Raw genomic sequence first — 17,783 nt, 5'->3', positions numbered from 1 at the left:
AAAGCCTCCGGCTGCAATCGCTGCGAGCAGATGAGGAAGCGTCACAGCACACCGTGAGCCGAGCACCGACCATGCCGCCCCTCCAGCGCGTCCACCGGCTCCTCCTGCTCGCCCTCCTCATCCTCTGCGCGGTAAGAGAAACCCCACGGCGCAGGGCCCCGCGAAGGCCGGGGGCTCCGGCTCTCTCTGTCCCGTGGGTGTGACAGCAGCCGTGGGGGGCTGTAGGCTTCAACCAGTGGGAGAATTTCTGCTGAGCTTCAGCTGGAAACCTGAGCGTTTGGCTTTCTGTTTGACTCCAACCCTGGCTGTCTCACTAGCAGCTTTCCGCTGTGGTCTGTACGGTCCAGATACTTCCATACGTTGCTTTTTTTTTTTAAGTATTTTTTTACTTAAGAGCATGACTCGCATCCGTAACCTTCGCGCTTCGCTCTCCACCCCATCTTGCAGCCTTTCCTTTGCACGCTGGCCCCAGCCCATGCCTGGTGTGGGGATGCTGAGCATGGCTGCGGGGACACTGGGGAGGCCGGGCAGGGCCGGGGGGTGCCAGGTGGGCGCACAGCTGTGTGCTTTCCTCTCGCCTCTCCCCACTGGAGGTTATTTTCCTTCTGCTGGGAGGCTGTGTGGGGGCTCGGTTTGAGTGCTGCGCTGGCGGAGGTCACCTCTCTCTCCTGGGTGTTACAGAAGAGCCTGGGAAGACCCTCTGCAGAGTCACGAGGTTCAGACCGGACCCTCTGGCTTTCTAAACTTCCTCTCGGAGAGGGGTCTGGGTGTGGCTGGATCCAGCCTTGGCCCCGACTGTAAAGAAGAGTTTGGACCCTCGGTTCTGTCCCAGAGTCGAGCTGGGTGCCTCCGGAGAGGGACACCCCTCCGTTGTTTCCCTGTGCCTTTTCAAGGCCTCACAATCGATTACACAAGGTGTCCAGGCGACATGCACGGACTTTGTGTCCAATTAGCTTGTTTAATAACCCCTCATCCTCTGCAACGATTGGAAAAACATCTTTCGAATTCTATCCCTGTAGCTTCACCATCCTCCTGTCTTATCTGCACCTGGATCTCATCTGCTTTCTGTTGGCTTCAGAGGGAACGGTTTCTCTCTTTCTTGAAGATCTTTACTTTGAATTATAGGTTTGGTCCCGTTTATGTCATTGTGAAAGGCTCCCAGTACTTCTCCATTTGGCTAAGCAAAAAATCAGCCAAAGTTCAGTTATGGTTTGCGGCCTAAGGCCTCAGCACACCAGTCACTCACGCTAAGCAAAGCAAACCCAGTTTCAATTCAACCTAATTTTAAGCAATTGCACCCTTAATTCTAGTATTCTACAAGTAAAATACTTTGATCCCCAACGCTGGGTGGGGACCGTTGCATGGGACGGACGAACGAGCTTTTGGGAAGGGTGATGCGATTGGGAGCAGCTCTCGGGATGATTTTTCTTTTTCTACAGCACGTTGGCAACGGGGCCAGATTTGGCTGTGTTTATTTTGCTCACAAACCCCACGCAGCTGCACCCTGCTGCTGGCTCCACAGGGTGCATTTACTTTTCGGGAGTCCCGCTGTGTGGCCAGGCAAACCAGCCAAAAACCCTCATAGCGCCAGAGTGCCTGCGAGGGGGCAGAGCTGGGCCTTGGGGCCCCTCCTGGCTCCGGAGGGACCCGAGGAGCGGTGCCAATGAGCAGGGGGGCTGGTTTAGGGAGGGAAATGGAGTCTCTTTTCCAGCAGCCCAGGGCAGCGCTTGTCGCTGTGGTCCCCGTTCGCAGGCGTAACGTGCAGCCCCTTGCACCGGGAGTCCCAGGAACGGACCGAAAACCCAGAGGGAGTGATCCTGCACAGCCAGGGCGGGGGGGGGGGGGATATTCACAACGACACCTTAATTTGGAAGGTGCCGGTCTGTTGAGCCGGAAGGAAACTGCCCTGAAATCGCCATCCCAGCTGAGTTACATTTCACACACCCACTGCAATGTCCCTGCTTGCGACAACCTGGGGGGATGGGGGTTCTTCCTCCGCCTCCCTTCCAGCACGGGTGTTTCCCAGCTCTGCTCCTGCACCTCATGTCCTCTGCTGCGGGGCCCATCGGCTGCCACGTACCCAGCCACTTCCTCACAGCAGTCTGAGGGGCAAAGACCACCCCCCTGGCTTCTCCTTCCCCCCGCCCCAATTACTAAAAACCCCTGGCTAGAACCAGGGCAACGATGGGAGGAAGAGCTTGTTTCGCTCCCTGTGTTGGGAAAACCCCAAAGCCAACAGTGATTTCGATGTGTGGTGTGAAGGAGAACCTACTGGGGGCGAGGAAGCTGCGTGTCCCCCCTGGGAAGGGGTAGCGTGGGCACTGGGCTGCCCCCCTGCTCCTTTCTGCCCCCAGCGCAGCCGGGTGAGGGCTCTTGGGGGGGGGGGGGGTGTCCCACCCCCCGCTGCCCTCTGCTTTGGTTCGGAGCGACGCCTGACTCTCGTTTTCTTTTCCAGCCCCTTGCCCAGGCGAACAAGCTGGATGTGGTCAAGACCACCCCCTCCACCACTCCCCACGACATCATAAACAGCCTGAGCCCCCCTTGCGGCAGCCCCCCCCTCCTCTCCCTCGCCTTGGGGCTGGCTGTGGCTTTCTTCCTCCAGCTTCGCTGACCGGGATGAAGCCACCGTGGCCCCCACCCTCCCCGCCTTCCCTCTATAAGAAGACACCCCCAGGATGCCACCCCCCGCAGCGGCTCCTTGGCCCCTCGCAGCATGGAGGAGCAACCCAGCACGCCGCCATCGCTCCCATCCCTGCCTCCCTTCGCTCCCCTCGCCCTCCGGCCTCGAAACCAGCGGATTTGGCCTGTGGTGAGGGTCTGAGAAATAAAACGTTGGTGTAGAGCCCTCTGGCTCTTCTCTGCTGTGGGGTGGGGGCAAGGGCCGGTAACGGGGCAAGGGACGGTTTAACCCGGGACCTTGAGCCCTCGGCGCTGGGTAGAGCCAGGCCTGAACCCTGCGGGTGAAGGGGTGAGATCGGGGTGTAACGGCCTGGCTTCACCGAGGCTCTGCGGGGCCGAGACTTCCCTCGTGGCCCCGGCGCCGGCCCCGAGGCCCGGCCCCGGGCCTACGCCCGGGGCCGGGCCTCGGGGCCGGCGCCGGGGCCCAACGCGGCCACAGCGCCCCCCGCAGGCCGGGCGGTCCCGCGCAGCACCACCCTCATCCCCCACGGTGACTCCTGGCCAATCCCACGGCAGGGGCTAACGCTCTCCACCAATCCGGCGCTGCCAAACTCCCACCCCCCCCTCCCCATTAGCCAATCCCCACCTGGCGCGGGGTATATAAAGGCGGGTGAGGGGGTGAGACCCTTCCTGTCAGGCGCGGCCGTGGGGAGGGGCTGGTGTCTCGTCGCGGGGTCTGCGCTACGCGAGGGGAGGGGGATTTCGTTTCTACCCATCGAACAAGCCTAATTCTGTGTGTTTCGAGGTCCTTCCAGGCGCCTCAGCGCTGCCCCAGGCCCAGCTCAAGGTTATACAGGGTGGCAGCATGCCCCCCGCCTTGCATGTCTCCTGGGCCTTCACCGCGCTGGTGGTCTCGTCCACTTTCCCACCAGTATTTCTCCATGGGATGGGGTTGGGGTGCTCATGCTGGCACTCGGTGTGCCTTGTTGGCTCTGCAGGCCTGGCGCTGAGCAGCCCTGCCTGTCACCGTTGCCTGCAGGCAGTGGTTTGGGCTCGGGCCAGCGAGAGTCTGCTTGCCCGCTGGCCTGGCAGAGGAGCACGTCAACGCTGGGCATCCCTGTGCCGCACGCTCCGCTCTCCTGTCGTGTGGTTACGTGTCATCCTGCCCAAACAGGTCTTGGGGCAAACGGGGACATGTTTCAGCATTAAAATGGTCATTTGAGTGTGGCTGTTGCTGAAAGCCAGAGCGGTCGCTGGGCCAGCTGGAGATGCCTGATGTAAGGACCTTGGTGCGCCTGAGTCTGCTGAGGAAACCTCCCAGGGAGGCACTGAACTGTCTGTCACCGCCAGAACAGCCCGGTTTTGCTGCGGGGTTGATCAGTGATCGCTGCCTGAATGCAGTGACTCTTCCCCAAACGGGGCTCAACCTGCTCAGCAAACCAGGCCCTTGCCGGCAGCTGTCTCCTCTTCCCAGCAGCGAGGACAGAAGCGCTTGATGTCTCCGTGTGTGGATTTCTCACCCCGTGAACCTTCTGGCTCTTGAGTCACGTCCCCGGGGAGCTCCTGCCCTCACCCAAGTGGAGGAGACCTCTGTCCTGGAGACCTCGAAGATGAGTGACCTGGGCCATGATGCAGCTCTGCACCATGGACACTAACCAAAGCAGAGCTTACCCTGGGGTGATACAACTGGAACACCCCCAAGCCCATAGCATGAGCAGGCTGGGCTCCCTGCCCTGAGCTGGGGCTGGTGGGGTCTGGTGCTCCCAGGGGGGCTCAGCTTGGCCTGCGCCTCCCTTCTCCAAACCCAGGGTCCCGGTGCTGCTTGTGGTCTGTGGACACTAGAGGGCACCGGGCTCCCATGCTGGGAGCAGGATTGGGCCCTGTGCTGCAGGGCTGGGCGGGGAGCAAGGTGCTGGGGTGGGGGGGTGGCTCCCCAGCATGGGGCTGTGGCCAGGGACGAGAAGACCAACCACCCAGGCAGAGCTGGCCCAGACGAGGACGGCCGTATCTTACACACGTACATAAATACAGTTCGGAGGGGGAAGCTGGTGGGTGGGGAGGGGGCTCTGCCGCTCTCCAGAGGGTCCAGTGCCGGTCGTGTCCGTGGGGTCCTTCATGAGCCACGTACGGGGGTCCCCGGGAGAGAGGTGGGGTGGTTCCCCCTCGTGATGCTGGGCATCCTTCATGCCAGCAGCCAGGGCTGAGGGGTGTTTGGGGTGCAGCGTGCGTGGGGTAAGAGGCCTCCCGCCCCGGTGTGGGGGGCACGGGCAGGGTATCCCCGTCCTGCCCCGTGGCACTTCTGGGCGCGAGGGCCGCACGTCACCCCCTCATAGCACCTGTATGTCCCAGAGCTGCGTGGGTCTTTCGTCAGCCACCTCCCAAATGATGGCGTGGTCCCGGTCGTAGGATCGGCCGCCTGCGGAGCGAGGGGAGGGTTTCAGGAGGGCAGACCACGCTCCAGATGGCCGTGGAGGGGTGGGTGCCCCATCTCATAGCCAAATACTCTGGTTTTGGGGGGTCCCTGGGAAAGCAGCGCCTGTGTTGGCGCCGAGGCCTCACCCTTTATATCGAGGATCATGTCCTCGAACATCTGGCTGTGGATCCTTCCCTGAGAATCGATGCTCCAGGTCTGACGTGGCATCCGGGTCTCGGACCACAGCACGGCCTTCGCGCCCTTCCCAGCCGGCCCGATGACCTGCAGGCTCATGTTGGGGGCCACCTGCAAGGAGCGGCAGTGGCCAGGTCAGCCCGCTCCTCTCCATCGCCTCCACCTGGCATAAAGGCTTGGAGCTCAGAGGGGTTTCCCTGTAAATGCAGCTGGTTCTGGGATGGGACATGGGATGAGCAGGAAAACCCCTCAGTGAGAGGTGGGGACGATTAGGGTGACCAACACTCTTCAGGGAAGGCAGAGGTGCCTTCGTGTCTCCAGGGGAGCCTTGGGGAGGAGAGAATCAACCGACCTTTGGGGACAAGGCTGAGGTCAGATGTCGGGAAAGGCTATAATAAGACCTAAAAAATGGCTGTGGGGTGGGGAGTACCCCAGCAGGAGTCCTGCCAGGGGCTCCCCTGGTCCCCTCCGTGGCACTGGCTGTCACAGGTGAGCCCTGACCTGGTTTTTGATCAGCCCGTCCTCATAGTACCAGACGGAGCTGCTCTGCTCGCTCAGGCTGGAGACCACCACCCGCCCTGCCTTCATGTCCTCCACGTCGTCGGGGACCGAGAGGTAGAGCTCCAGCTCCCTGCTCCTGATGCGGAAATAGATCCGCCTCTGGAAAGAGAGAAACCTTTTTTCGCACCAAAAAACCCCGCTGCCTGCACCTCCGGCCCCACACGCCGCAGCTGACCAAGGAAGGACCTCACCTGGCTTGTGCCTTTGGGCAGGGAGGACCCTAGTCCCCTGGGCTGGCTGGCCAGAGGGTCCTCCCCGTCCCCCCCTGGGAGGTCCCTGCCTCTCCCCGGGGTGAAGGCCGTGCCCTGACCTGTGTCTCGTAGCTCGGGCACGGCTCTCCCCGCCGGGATGTCGGGGTGTTTTGCAAGGTGCCTACCCACAGGGAGCATTTCGCCACCAAGGCGGCCGCTCCCAGGGTGGGGGGACTGGGATCTGGAGGGTGACGGTGCTGGGCTGGTGGCACCTTTCATGGGCCAGAGCTGTCAGCGGCGTGCTGCTGCCCTCCGGGCCATGCCCCACTTTCTCCACTACCGCATCCTCCTCCCAACCATCAGGACTGGCAGCTCTTTAGCTCCACGTGAGCTGCCTGCCCCGAGGTTTTGGGGTTCACCCCACCGGGTGCCAGCACCCCGTCCTCTCCTGCTGGGTGGCACTCACCTGGCGGATGGGGTAGAGGGATCCCACGTGCTGGAGCCCGCTGTACGTCAGCCAGTTGGTGATTTCGGTGCAGTCCAGCAGCCACTGGCGCCCGCGGAAGTCACCGTGTTCGCACAGCACCCAGCTGCGAGGGATGGGATGAGGTGTGACAAGCCGAGAGCGTGGTCACCCCCGGATGGCACCCCCCAGCCGGGGCAGGGGAGAGCAGGGCTGGGGCTCACTTACATCCCGCCTTTGACGCGCACCGACAGCACGTGGTTGTTGAAACCTTCGGCCTGGAGGCTCCGCACTTCGTTGTTCAGCTCGATCTCCTTCCCCTCGAAACACTCCAGCCCGTGCAGGAAGATGGAAGGCTCCGAGAAAAACTGGGATGGGGGAAGATACGAGGTGTGAGGAGGGGGCTGACGGGAGGAGCAAGCACCTATGGGTGCAGAAGGGCTCCAGGGCTGGAGAGCCAGCACCCGCGGGAGGGGAGAGTGGTTCCTGGGTGTTTTCTGCCCCAGTGCTGGTGGGAAGGGAAGGAAGGGATGGTGCTCACCAGCGGGACCTTCTTCAAGGAGCGGATGGCGGTGGAGGAGAGGCAGCCCATGGCGCTGAGCGTGGGGTACTCGCCCTCGGACAGCACGTGCTGCTCCCCCGCGAAGGCCTGCCCGTCGAACAGGATCCAGCTGGCGGGGAGGAGCACGCCCGGGCTGACGTGGCCATCGTGGTGGGCACCCATCCCTCCTGAGACCGCCCCCCCAGCACCCCTGTCCTGCCCACCCTCCTACGGGTGCCTGCGGGGCTGCTGGCCAGGGTGATGTCCCTGTTGCTGTCCCCAGCCAGAGGCAGCGAGGCCCCGGGACACCCTACCTGCCCCCGCGGACTCTGCAGGAGCGTGGGACGAAGGTGGCGGGTAGGGTGTCCTGGTCTTCCTCGAAGGTGACGTGGTCCCCCAAGAAGTCAGGCTCTGAGAAGAGCAGGATCTGTGGAGAGGGAGCGGAGGGGCTCGGTGAGGTGGGCAAAGCGTTGCCACCACCCCACAAGGGGCCACGTCCCCCAGGGGGGCACGTCCCCCTCCCCATCCGCCACTCCTGACCTTGGAGACGAAATGGAGGTTGTGTTCCCCGACCTGGAAGCAGAGGGAACGGGGCTGGTTGGTGTCTTGCCCCAGCCTGGCCCCCACCAGCCCCACACACGGTGGCACCGGCAGGTCCCGTGGCAAAGAGGGGGGGGTGTCTGCTGCTCTTACCTGCAGGATGGGCTGCACCGAGGAGATGCGGCAATCCGTGGCACCCCAGTCTTCGCAGCTGCGGTACACCCCCTTCTCCAGGATGTACTGCTCGCCCGAGAAGTTGGTGCCCTCGTAGGCCACCCACCTGCCAGGAAAACATGGGTGCTGGCTCAGAACCCCCTCATCCGTGTCCCCCCCCCCATCCCCCCTGCCCCCCGTCCCCGCACTCACACGCCGCTCAGCACGTGGACAGACTGGGTGACGGTGCCATAGCCGGCCAGCTGCGTGTCGGGGAGTGCCTCGCTCAGCTCCACGCTCGGCCCTTCCTCAAAGTCCATGGCCTCGAAGAGGACCAGCGCTGGGGCGGAGAAGTCCTGCGGGGAGAAGGATCCCCCACCCCAAGCCCCTCGGTCTGTCGGGGGGAAGGGGCTGTGGGCTGGGTGCTCGCCACACACGCAGCCAGGGTCCCTGCCTGGCCTCGGGGACCCCGGGGAGGGTGGGAGCAGCTCTGGGCACCTAGACCTCTATGTGTGATGAGTTTGGGAGATCTCAGGCCATGCCCAGCTGCCTGACGCAGGCAGGGAAGGCTCCCTTTGGGGGATGAGGCTGGGTCTGGGGGGCTGGCTCTCCCTGCCTGCACTGGGTGCGTCCCCAAGCGATGCTGCCACCCCTGCCCTCACCGTCCGTATCAGCCGTAAGGACACCAGCTCCTTGTTGTAGCCGCCCCACTGCCTCCAGTCCTGGTACTCCCCTTCCTCCAGCAGGTACTGGTGGCCGCGGAAGCCCTCCTTCTCGTAGCCAACCCAGCTGTGGCACAGGCAGATGCAGGCAGTGAGGTCTCCAGAGGATTTCCACGTGCAGGAACATGGGGACACCATCCACCCCTCTCCCTCAAGCTGCCTGTGGCCATCCCACAGCCCTGAGCAGATCCTCCAAGCCCTTTCCCAGGGGTGACCATCACCTTCCCAGCCTGCTCCAGCCGGGATGCCGACCCTGCCCGTGCACCCCACCCCGTGCCGCTCACCAGCCACCCAGGACGTGCAGGGAGCCCACGGTGGACAGCGCTGGCCCGGGGAGGCGCTTCAAGTCGTAGATGTCTCGGCTGATGGTGAAGCTGTGGCCCTGGAAACCCGCAGCCTCGTAGATCAGCACCTGGGGACGCGGTGGGGTGAGCAGGGTCCCGTGGCCATCCCGGCCCCACGGCCTCCCCGGGCACTGCCCCAGCACCTACCTGCGGCTCGCCGGGTCTCTCCACGACAGGGCAGCCCTGGAAGGAGAAGGAGCTCCGGTGAGGCTTCAGTGGCAGGAGGGGATGGCGCAGGGACAACCTATTCCCCCCTTTAAAGCCTGAGCTGGTTTTTTATGTCATTTTAATTCAAGAACAAACTCTTTTGGTCTTTGTTTTCTTGCTTTCCTTCATCACTAACCCACTGAGGCACTTTCCAGAGCCACACTCAGCACGTTTCCACACCGAGCTCTCACTGCTGTGAACTGGGAATCGCCGAGAGATGCTCTCACCTGTCACGCCCAGGGCTGGATATGGCCCCAGCACCCCAGTAACCGCCCTCCAGCAACCGGCACTCACCAGCCTGATGGGGTGCATGGAGCAGATGGATGGGTCCTTTGCTCCCCAAGCCTTTAAATTGGGGTATCCGCCCGGCTCCAAAACGTAGGGGTCATCGTCAAAGAAAGGCTTGGAGTAAACCAGCCACCTGGGGAAGAGGGGGAAAGCATCACGCCCCGCTCCAGCCTGCTCTGGAGCCCACCCAGCCCCACGGTCCCACTCACAGGCCTGAGTGGACGATGATGGAGGCAGCAGCGAGTGCCTGGCCCCGCGTGCGGGTGTCCTCGGCCGAGTCGGTGAACTTCAGCCGGGTGCCTTCGCCGTTCTCCTCCACAAACAGGCTGATCTCGGGGGTGCGGTAATCCTGGCGTGGGGCAGAGCAGCGTTACGGGGCTCCAGCACCCTCAGTTTGGTGGGTGCTGGGAGATTGGGGGGGGGGGGAGGAGCAGGAGGCTTGGAGGGGGGTCCCTGCGCTCACCCGCACCACCCTCTTGAAGGAGCCGATGCGGAAGGGCTGGCTGCCCTGGGGCTGCCCGCTCTGCCCGTACGCCGTCCAGGGGTTGTCGATCTCCACGTCCCCCTCGGCCAGCACGCACTTGCGCCCGTGGAACCGCGGCTTCTCGTACATCACCCACCTGGGAGCAGGGTGGGAGCAGAGAAGAGAGGCGGGAAAGGCTGCTTTTACCCACAGCCGTCGGGAGCCTCAGGGCAGAGCGTGGGTGGGGACGTCCTGCCACCGCCGCGATGCTGGCTCGCAGCCACGGCCATTAGCACTCGTGGGATGGTCACTCTGGAACCCCAGGTTGGGACCTGGCTGCCACCCCCGGCACAGGGAGCGCGGGAGCCCTGGCCAAGCCCTCCCTCCGTGTCCTCGCCCTGCCGCCGTTCCCTACCCTCCTCGGATGACTCGGATGGAGATGGTGTGTGAGAGTTCCCAGGACGTGGCGTCGGGGACATCGCCCCAGATCTCCCGTTTCTGGCCCGCGAAGCCGGCCTCGGAGAAGAGGATGATCTGGGAGGGGGGTGACACAGGGGAGAGGTGCTACCATACCGCTCCGCATCTCACCGTGCCCTGGCCAGATAGCCCAGCCCCGCCACGCTCCCTGTACCTTGCCGGGTCTCATGTTGATCTTCTCGAAGCCCTCCTTGTCCTCCTGCTGTGAACACCCGAGGGGACGGGTGCATGAGGAGCACGAAGGGACACCGGCCACACCAGCCATCTCCCCGCAGCCCAAGGAAGCCGCAGCCGCAGCCTCGCGTCTGGCGTTTGCCAATCCCTCCCACCGCCCCGAGCAGCCACACCTCGATCATTCCTGCACTGCTGGGGATCAGCCTCCCCGCCTCCCCCGGGACCCTCCCATCACCCTCCCTGTGACCCTGCCATCATCCATGGTGGCACCCTCCCATCATTTGACCTGGTACCCTTCCGTCACCCACTCTGGCACCCTCCTGTCACCCATCCTGGTACCCTTCCATCACCCATGCCAATACCCTCCAATACCCACCCTGGTACCCTCCTGTCACCCATCCCAGTACCCTCCCATCACACCAGTGGCTTTCACCCCATGGCCTCTCTGATGGGAAGCACAAGCCATGTGCTGGGAACAGGGAAAGATGCTCCAGGGTTCAGACCCCACCATCTCCCCGCATGCCCAGGAGGGTAAAGCATCTCCCCAGGCGCCATGTTACGGGATTCACTCACCAGGACATCAGCGGGACACAGGGTCATGGCGCTCTCTGGCTCTTCAGTGACAGGAGGGATGGAGCCGGGACTCAGGGCTTCCAGCATGGCCATCTCGGGGCCAGGGTGGTCACCAAGGCCCAGCCCATTTTGGTCCCCGGGGGTGGGTGAGCCCGTGCCCCCACCGTCCCTGCTGGGCAGCTCGAGCGGGGCAGCGCTGGGGGAGACGAAGCGGCTGTAGAGCACGCTGTTGTCCAGGCGTGAGTAGGGTTTACCCTCATCAGCTACGGCCGCCCGGTGCTCCAAGAAGTGGGAGAGCAGCGCCATGCCCTTGAGAACGTTCCCTCGGAAGAGCATGCTGCGGTCGGCCAAGCCCCCGGCCCCTGGTTTGGAATTTTCCTCCGCTCCCACCTGCCTCGGCATCCCCAGGAACGAGCCCCCCTCCACCCGGCCATTGCTGGTCATGCTGTCCCCGGGCACCCCGTGGCGGGACCCCACCAGCGCCCGCTCATCAGGGCTCAGGTAAGGGTTCTCAATCTCCACCTCCTCCTCGGGGCTCTCCTCCCGCCGCCCCACCGGGCCCCGCGCTAGCAGGTCACGCAGGGCCTCAGGCAGGGAGATGGGGGCCCGGGGGGCCACATGGTCCTCGTGGATGGGGGGCAGAGCGGCACAGCGGCCCAGAGATGATGGCCGGGGCTGGCGTGGGGCCTTGGGCGCCTTCCGCATCTCCGAGGGCTCCATGTTGCGCAATGTGTCCACGAAGATCTCCATGTCCACCAGAAGGTCGGGGTCCTCCTCCGTCATGTCTTGGGGGCTCTCAGCTGGAGGGTCAAGGGTTGGGGGCTCGCAGGGGGGCTCAGGGCTACTCTCAGGCTCTTGGGCTGTGCCCTGGGCGTTCCCCATTGTCTCAGCCACCTCCAGCTCAACCTCAGCCTTTGGAGATGCTGGTGCTTCGGATGAAGGCTCTGGACCATTGCTTTCCTCCAAGGAAGGGTCTTCAGGGGTGCCGCCAGCTCCCGGGGAGCTCTCTGTCCTCGGCAGCATGGCTGAAATGGTGCCGTCCCCGTCTGCTGAGCTTCCCTCTCCTGCGCCAGCTGGACCAGCCTGGCTGCCGGCATCCTCTGAGGGACACTGCGGGGAGCTGGTTATACTGGTTTGCGGGTCCCCGGGCCTGTCGCCGTCTCTCAGGGTTGCGTTCGCCAGCACGGCTTTGGCTTGCGGTGAGTGTTTCTCCCCAGGGCACCCCTCGGCTGGGAGCCCAGCGGCCTCCACGGTGCCCGGTGAGCTCTCGCCGCCCACTGCGGCCCCAGCGAAGCCGCTGCCGTCCTGCCCGTGGCTCTCCCGCTGTGGCGGGGCCATCGTGGCACTGGCAGTGTCATGCGTCCCGTGTCGGTCTTCCCTTCCCTCTGCCAGTCCCGGCTGCATCCCGGCTGCGTCCCTGCCTGTCCGCAGCACGGTGACGTGCCTTGGCCTGGGCAGGGCAGGGACGCAGCCGGGCTTGGCCGCACACGGGGCACCAGGACCTTCACCGGGACCCCCTGCGGGGCGCTCGGGGGGTCGGGTGGGGAGGAGGGTGCCGTGCACGTAGCTCTCCCTGTGCACGGGCATCTCATGGGGGGCACCCACCGGTGGGGGGATGCCGTCACCGCCGCCGCCAGCCTCCGCCTTCCCCCTCTCGTCCTGCCGCCGGGGCTTCTGCGTGGGGGAATACACCTGCGAGAAGATGGGGCCGTGCGCGGTGAAGTCCTTGAGGAGGTTGACGGAGGACGAGCGTTCCCGGTGTGTCAGGGTGGTGGGGCCGGACGCTGTCTTCTCCACGATCTCCCTCTCCCAGGCTTGCAGCAGAAGGGAGACGCGGGAGGGACTCCCCTCCCGGCCCCCTGTGCTCCCCGTGCTTTCCAGCCGCCGCGACACCAGAGAGACCTTCTGGAAGCGGGACCTGCCCTCGGGCCCTGGAGCACTCGACGTCGCCTCCTTCATGCTCAGCTCCGCGCTGGAGATGAAGCCCCTGGCCTTGGCGTGCCGGAATGAGGAATCCATGCTGGGGGGCTGGGGAGGGGGCTGCTGCGGCCCCGTAACACCCCACGCTGCCGGGCTCAGCCCCTGCCGCTGCCACGCTGGGGCTGGCGGAGCTGCAGAGAGAGAGGGAGACCCTGGGAGAGCTGAACAGAAACCACCCTGCGAGGACCAGCCCTGGACCCCAAGCCAGACCCTAAAACCCTCTAGACCTCCCTCTGATCCTGCAGGACATTTTGGGGGGGTTCCACAGAAGGTGGCTTTGGGGCTCTCTACAATTCTCAGGGTGCTCGTGTCACCCATCCTGGTACGTGCAGGACGCGCGGGGGCACCGTGGGCCCCTCTGCCCACCGGAGCCAACGCTTCTGCATCCAGCAGAGGTGGTGGGGAGGTTTGTCATGCTGACAAGGTAGGCTCCAGCAGAGCCCGGCGGGCCGGCACAGCACCAGGTGAGTGTGCAGGATCCGGCCAGGCCATGCTGTGCCCCGGGCCGTGCCGTGCCCCAAGCTGCGGGATGAGTCAGGCGGGCAGCAGGGCTGCGCCGAGTCAGCAAATGCAGCAAACAAACAAGCCCAAAAAGCAACAGAGGAGCTGCTCCGCGGGGGAAAAGGGCCTGGCCAGGACCAGGACCAGGGCTGGGGCAGCCATGGGGTTCGCAGGAGGAGGTGGGGACCTGGGCAGCGTCTTCCCATGACCCTTCCCTCTTGCTGCTGGGCGAAGGTGGGATGGCTCCGTCCACCTCTGCCGCCCCACCAGCATCAGAAAATGAGCTGCGCTGATCACCCAGCGCTTGCACCTTGATCCGAGCCGGTACCCAGCACTCAGGTCCCGCGCCCTTGCGTTCGTGCTGCAGGGTGGGCATCACTGTGGTCCCCAGGGCACAGGGCAGGGGACAGGGACACCCGCGCCGCCTCAGCTCGGGGGGATGCTGGCGGAGGTGTCGCTGTGCTGTGGCCGCGTCCCTGCCCCAAAAGGGTTTTATTGCTGGGTTTGGGAAGCAGCTGACGCAGCAGGTGCCGGGGAGGGAGCTGGAATCGTGCTGGCATCTCATCATCTCCCAGGTAGAAGCTGTTTGGTGTCACCACCCAGGGACGGGGACAGCAGCAGGGACAGGGCTTTGGGCTGAGCCTGAGGACAGGCTGGGGATGGGGACACCTGCCTGCAGAGCCCCCAGGGGACACCTCGGGAGAGGGTCTTATCCTGCGCCACCTGGGGCTGGGCTCCTTCCAAAGGCTCTACCAGTCCCTAAGAGGGCTCAGGGAGGCCGGGGGCAGGCAGAGAAGTGCCAGGTGCAGGCAGCTGCCTGCCCCTTCTGCCAACCTGCCACGCGCCCTCCGCATCTTGCTCTCCCCGGCCCGGCAGGTCTTTCCAGTACAGATAGGAAGAGTTTGTGTCATTTTCTAGGAGGTGATGAGACCTCGTCTGGGACAGCCAGCACCGCTCGAGGCTGGGACCAGCCCAGGCGGGGCCACACATCTGCATGGTAAAGCCACAGCTACATGGGCAAAGCCACAGCTGGATTCCCAGGGCCACAGCTGGGTGCCCAGGGTCTCAGCTGGGTGCCCAGGGTCACAGCTGTGTCCCCAGGGTCTCAGCTGGGTCCCCAGGGTCTCAGCTGGGTGCCCAGGGTCACAGCTGGGTCCTCAGGGTCACAGCACCCACCAGTGGAAGAGCGATGGGTGCACTCAGCAGTGAGGGGGAAAAGTTGCTTAAATGGGCTGGGGACAAGGCGGGTGTCAGAGCAAAGAGCCGAGAGCCAGGTCAGGCTGGAAGGAGCCCCAGTACCCTGAGCCAGGGGCTTCGTGGTGACACATGGGGACCTCCCACACTGGGTAAGCTCCTGCCAGGGGCGGTGGCGCCAGGGCAGTGTGGTTTGCACAGGGACGTGGCCCCTCTCTGCCCTGCAATATTGCAGTCCCACCGGAGCCGGAGCCGCCTGGTTGCACGCCGGGCTTGCTTCAGCGCTGCTGTCTCAAGCGCTCACTGACGGTGCCTGGCCCTGCCGTGCCCGTGGCCCCGGGGTGGCACCAGGACAGGGACGCCGGCTCTGCACGGCACCGGAGTGCTGGGGGGAGGCGGGAGCTGCTGACTCAGCATCGCGGCTGCCTCTCACCCAGAGCTGGATTTCCAAAGATCTCCAGGTCTGTCTTTCCCATCCCATCCCTGCAGCTGCATCTGGCAGCCAGTGCCACCCTGGGCCGCCCAGTGCCCAAACAGCCCTGGGAAAGGAGCTCACCTTGGAGCCCTGCTCTGCCCCAGCACCCTGGTTTTTTGCTAAAATATTTCCTACTGCAACAGTGGGTCAAGGACACAAGGACACGAGGACACAGGGACAAAAGGATCAGACCCTGCAGCCTCCCAGCTGCTCCTGCCCGCCAGGACATGCCACACTGGATCCCAGTGGTATTGCCACACTGGGGCACCCAGGATGGCTAATTAATCCCCCCTGGCCAAGCCAAGCCAACCCGCTGAGCTTGTTTGTGGCATCCCAAGGGTCTCCCAGCACCCAGCCCAGGTCTCCCAGCACCTAAAAGGCACAAGGTGCTGTTTAATATTCAGGAGACACAGAGGGGCCGAGGGCAGTGGCTGCGGCTGCCTTTGAGCCAGTGACCAGGGATTAAGCCGAGCCTCCAGCCACGTCGGGCTGAGCCCCATCGCCGCGGGGTGAGAGCGGCCCTGCCGCCTTCAGGAAAATCAAGGATTCGGTTTGGGTGGCTGCTGAGCAGGCTGGGGTTCATAACGGGGGCAGGGGAACTGCCGTCTGCCCTCGCTGCCACTGCCTCCCACCCGCTGAGCCATGTCGTGGGCAGCCTTGTGCCCTGGGGGGGGAGGAGGGGGACAGGGATGACAGGGGAACCTCACCGTCCCCCCAGCCCGGGTCACGAGGCCACCAGAGATGGAGGAGCCCCAGCTCGCTCTGGTTGCTCTGGGGACACACTTTGGCGGCAGGAGCAGAGTTACAACCCCAGCAGCCCCCCAAATTCAGGGACTGAAAGTGAGAGGGGCAGAGCTGGGCTCATCCCCCACTTCCCAGCCCCATCCCCCCGCCTTCCTCGCCAGTGCTGATCCCAGGGGAGCAGGGACCTATTCCAGCACCCACCAAGCTGGGGCACGGGTCCAAGCACCGTGAAGCCCCCATGGGTGGCAGCCAGGACGGGAGCACCAGTGTCCTCCGGCTCCCAGTACTGCCTCCCCACCAGCACCCAGGCGAACCGGGCTGGCCCAAACGGCACCCTGTGCCTGAGGGCCCCCCCACCCTGCACCCCCATGTACCTGCTGGCCGAGGGTCCTGCCGTGCTGGCCGGGTGGCGAGCGGGGTGCCGTGCTGTGCCGTCCCGAGCGGGGCTGAGGGTGCTGCTCCCTGCACGCCACGGCTGGGCGGACCGGCAGAGTCACCCGCTGAGCACCCAGCCCTCGCCGAGCACCCAGCCCTGAGCACCCAGCCCTGGCGCAGCGGAGGTTTGGCATTCCTCAGGTGCTGACAGCCGGGGAGCCGGTCAGGCTGGTTCCCCTGCACCCAGCTCCTCTGTTTCCTCCGACTCAGCAGCGCCAGGAGGGAGCCTGGCTGGCCTGGGTGGCTTTGGGCCCCCCAGACCCTTGCCTGGCTGGCTTTGGACCCCTCAGACCCCTGCCTGACCAGCTTTGGGCTCCCCAGACCCCTGCCTGGCTGTCACCTCCCCAGCACCCATGTCAGTGAGGGTGATGGTAAGCTCGGAGAGGATCTCAGTGACAAGCTTTGTCACCGCACCTCCAGCCAGGGCACCGCGTCGGACAGGGTCAGCAGGGCCACGGGGTGAGGGGCTGGGGGGTCCCCAGGGCTGTGATTGCACCCGGATCGATCGGCTACATGAGGGTCTCACGTGGAGCCCCCAGCGCTGTGGCACGTTCCCAGGAGGCTCCTAACGCTTGGAGGTCTCCCAGGTCTTGAGGCTCTTGAGGGGCTTCATGCTGGCTTGGGGAAAGAGCCAGGGGTCACAGTAGCCCTGGGCCACTGCAGGAGACCTGACCCTAGGGCGCAGGGCCTTTCCCATCAGGGTTCGGAGCGGCAGAAGAGCCAGCACCCGCCCTGTATCCTCACCCTGCCCTCCCGCTCCTCCCCAGCACCCGCGGGTGCCCCGCTGCGGTGCCAGCCTCGCCCCAGGGCCACCACTCCCGGCTGCTGGCCCAGCCCAGAGCCTCCTCAGCCACCCACCGCCGGCCTGGCGCAAGCAGCCGCAATTCGGCTCCAGTTGGGGTGGCCGGAGCCACCCAGCTCTGGGTGCCACCACTCGCCTGCTGGGGAAACCGAGGCAGAGCCAAGTTCTCTCTGCACCTTGGCTAGCAGGACCAGGGTCTGGCCAGGGATGGGGGGGCTCGTGGCTTGGCCATTCTTCTCCCGCTGCCGAAATGGCTCTGCCGTCCTGGAGAAGCACCGGGTCGTGGGGGGGGGCTGGGGCGGGTCGGCCGGACTCTGCCCTGTCCCTCCCTGCCGGAGCCGGTGGGATGTGGTTGTGAAACCCCCCGGGAGGAGCCGTGCGCCACTGAGGACGCCCGTGGGGGCCATGTCCCCAACCCCGCCTGGGCAAAGGGCTCAAAAACCCACCCCTGTGCTTGTCCCTGTTGTGGGGGGGATCAGCCCGTTGACCCCCAGAGCCACGGGGAGGGGGGGCTCCAGGCAGCCCTGGCAGCCCCTGGTCCAGGGGCTGTGGTGGCAGGGCACCGAGCAGTGCTGCCCACTGGCACCGGAGGAAGTAGCTCCATCCCATGTCCCATGGACTCCCAAGGGACACCTGCGGTGATATCCTGGGGACCCCGGGGGACCATCTCTCTCCCCCCTGGGGAGCTGCACTAGGCTGGGGCTGGGCCCTGCTGAGGGCGAGCGAGC

At 64.8% G+C, this 17,783-nt stretch overlaps 1 protein-coding gene and 1 long non-coding RNA gene across 2 annotated transcripts; one reads left to right on the top strand and one right to left on the bottom strand.

Annotated features, from left to right (window-relative positions):
- The first annotated feature begins 49 nt into the window (after positions 1-49).
- On the top strand, positions 50-2,842 carry LOC147413191 (uncharacterized). The gene is made up of 2 exons (XR_015184069.1): positions 50-131; positions 2,456-2,842. It is a non-coding gene; the product is annotated as an uncharacterized LOC147413191 (long non-coding RNA).
- A 2,104-nt stretch (positions 2,843-4,946) lies between these two features.
- On the bottom strand, positions 4,947-16,387 carry CRYBG2 (crystallin beta-gamma domain containing 2). Its single transcript, XM_086480238.1, has 22 exons — positions 16,241-16,387; positions 15,707-15,730; positions 13,379-13,426; positions 10,925-13,012; positions 10,332-10,379; positions 10,116-10,234; positions 9,701-9,857; positions 9,447-9,586; positions 9,244-9,370; positions 8,890-8,925; positions 8,683-8,810; positions 8,339-8,465; positions 7,890-8,032; positions 7,677-7,803; positions 7,524-7,556; positions 7,298-7,410; positions 6,984-7,113; positions 6,671-6,810; positions 6,446-6,569; positions 5,729-5,887; positions 5,179-5,338; positions 4,947-5,035 (listed from the first exon to the last, which is right to left on the bottom strand). Exons 1-22 carry the CDS (start codon positions 16,385-16,387, stop codon positions 4,947-4,949), a joined length of 4,407 nt encoding a protein of 1,468 aa, XP_086336364.1.
- Between the last annotated feature and the right edge of the window lie 1,396 nt (positions 16,388-17,783).

Source organism: Leptosomus discolor, chromosome Z, assembly GCF_034619465.1.
Source record: "Leptosomus discolor isolate bLepDis1 chromosome Z, bLepDis1.hap2, whole genome shotgun sequence".
NCBI lineage: Eukaryota > Metazoa > Chordata > Aves > Leptosomiformes > Leptosomidae > Leptosomus > Leptosomus discolor.
The sequence above is the reverse complement of the archived record's forward strand: the minus strand, read 5'-3'. Positions and strand labels throughout refer to the sequence as shown.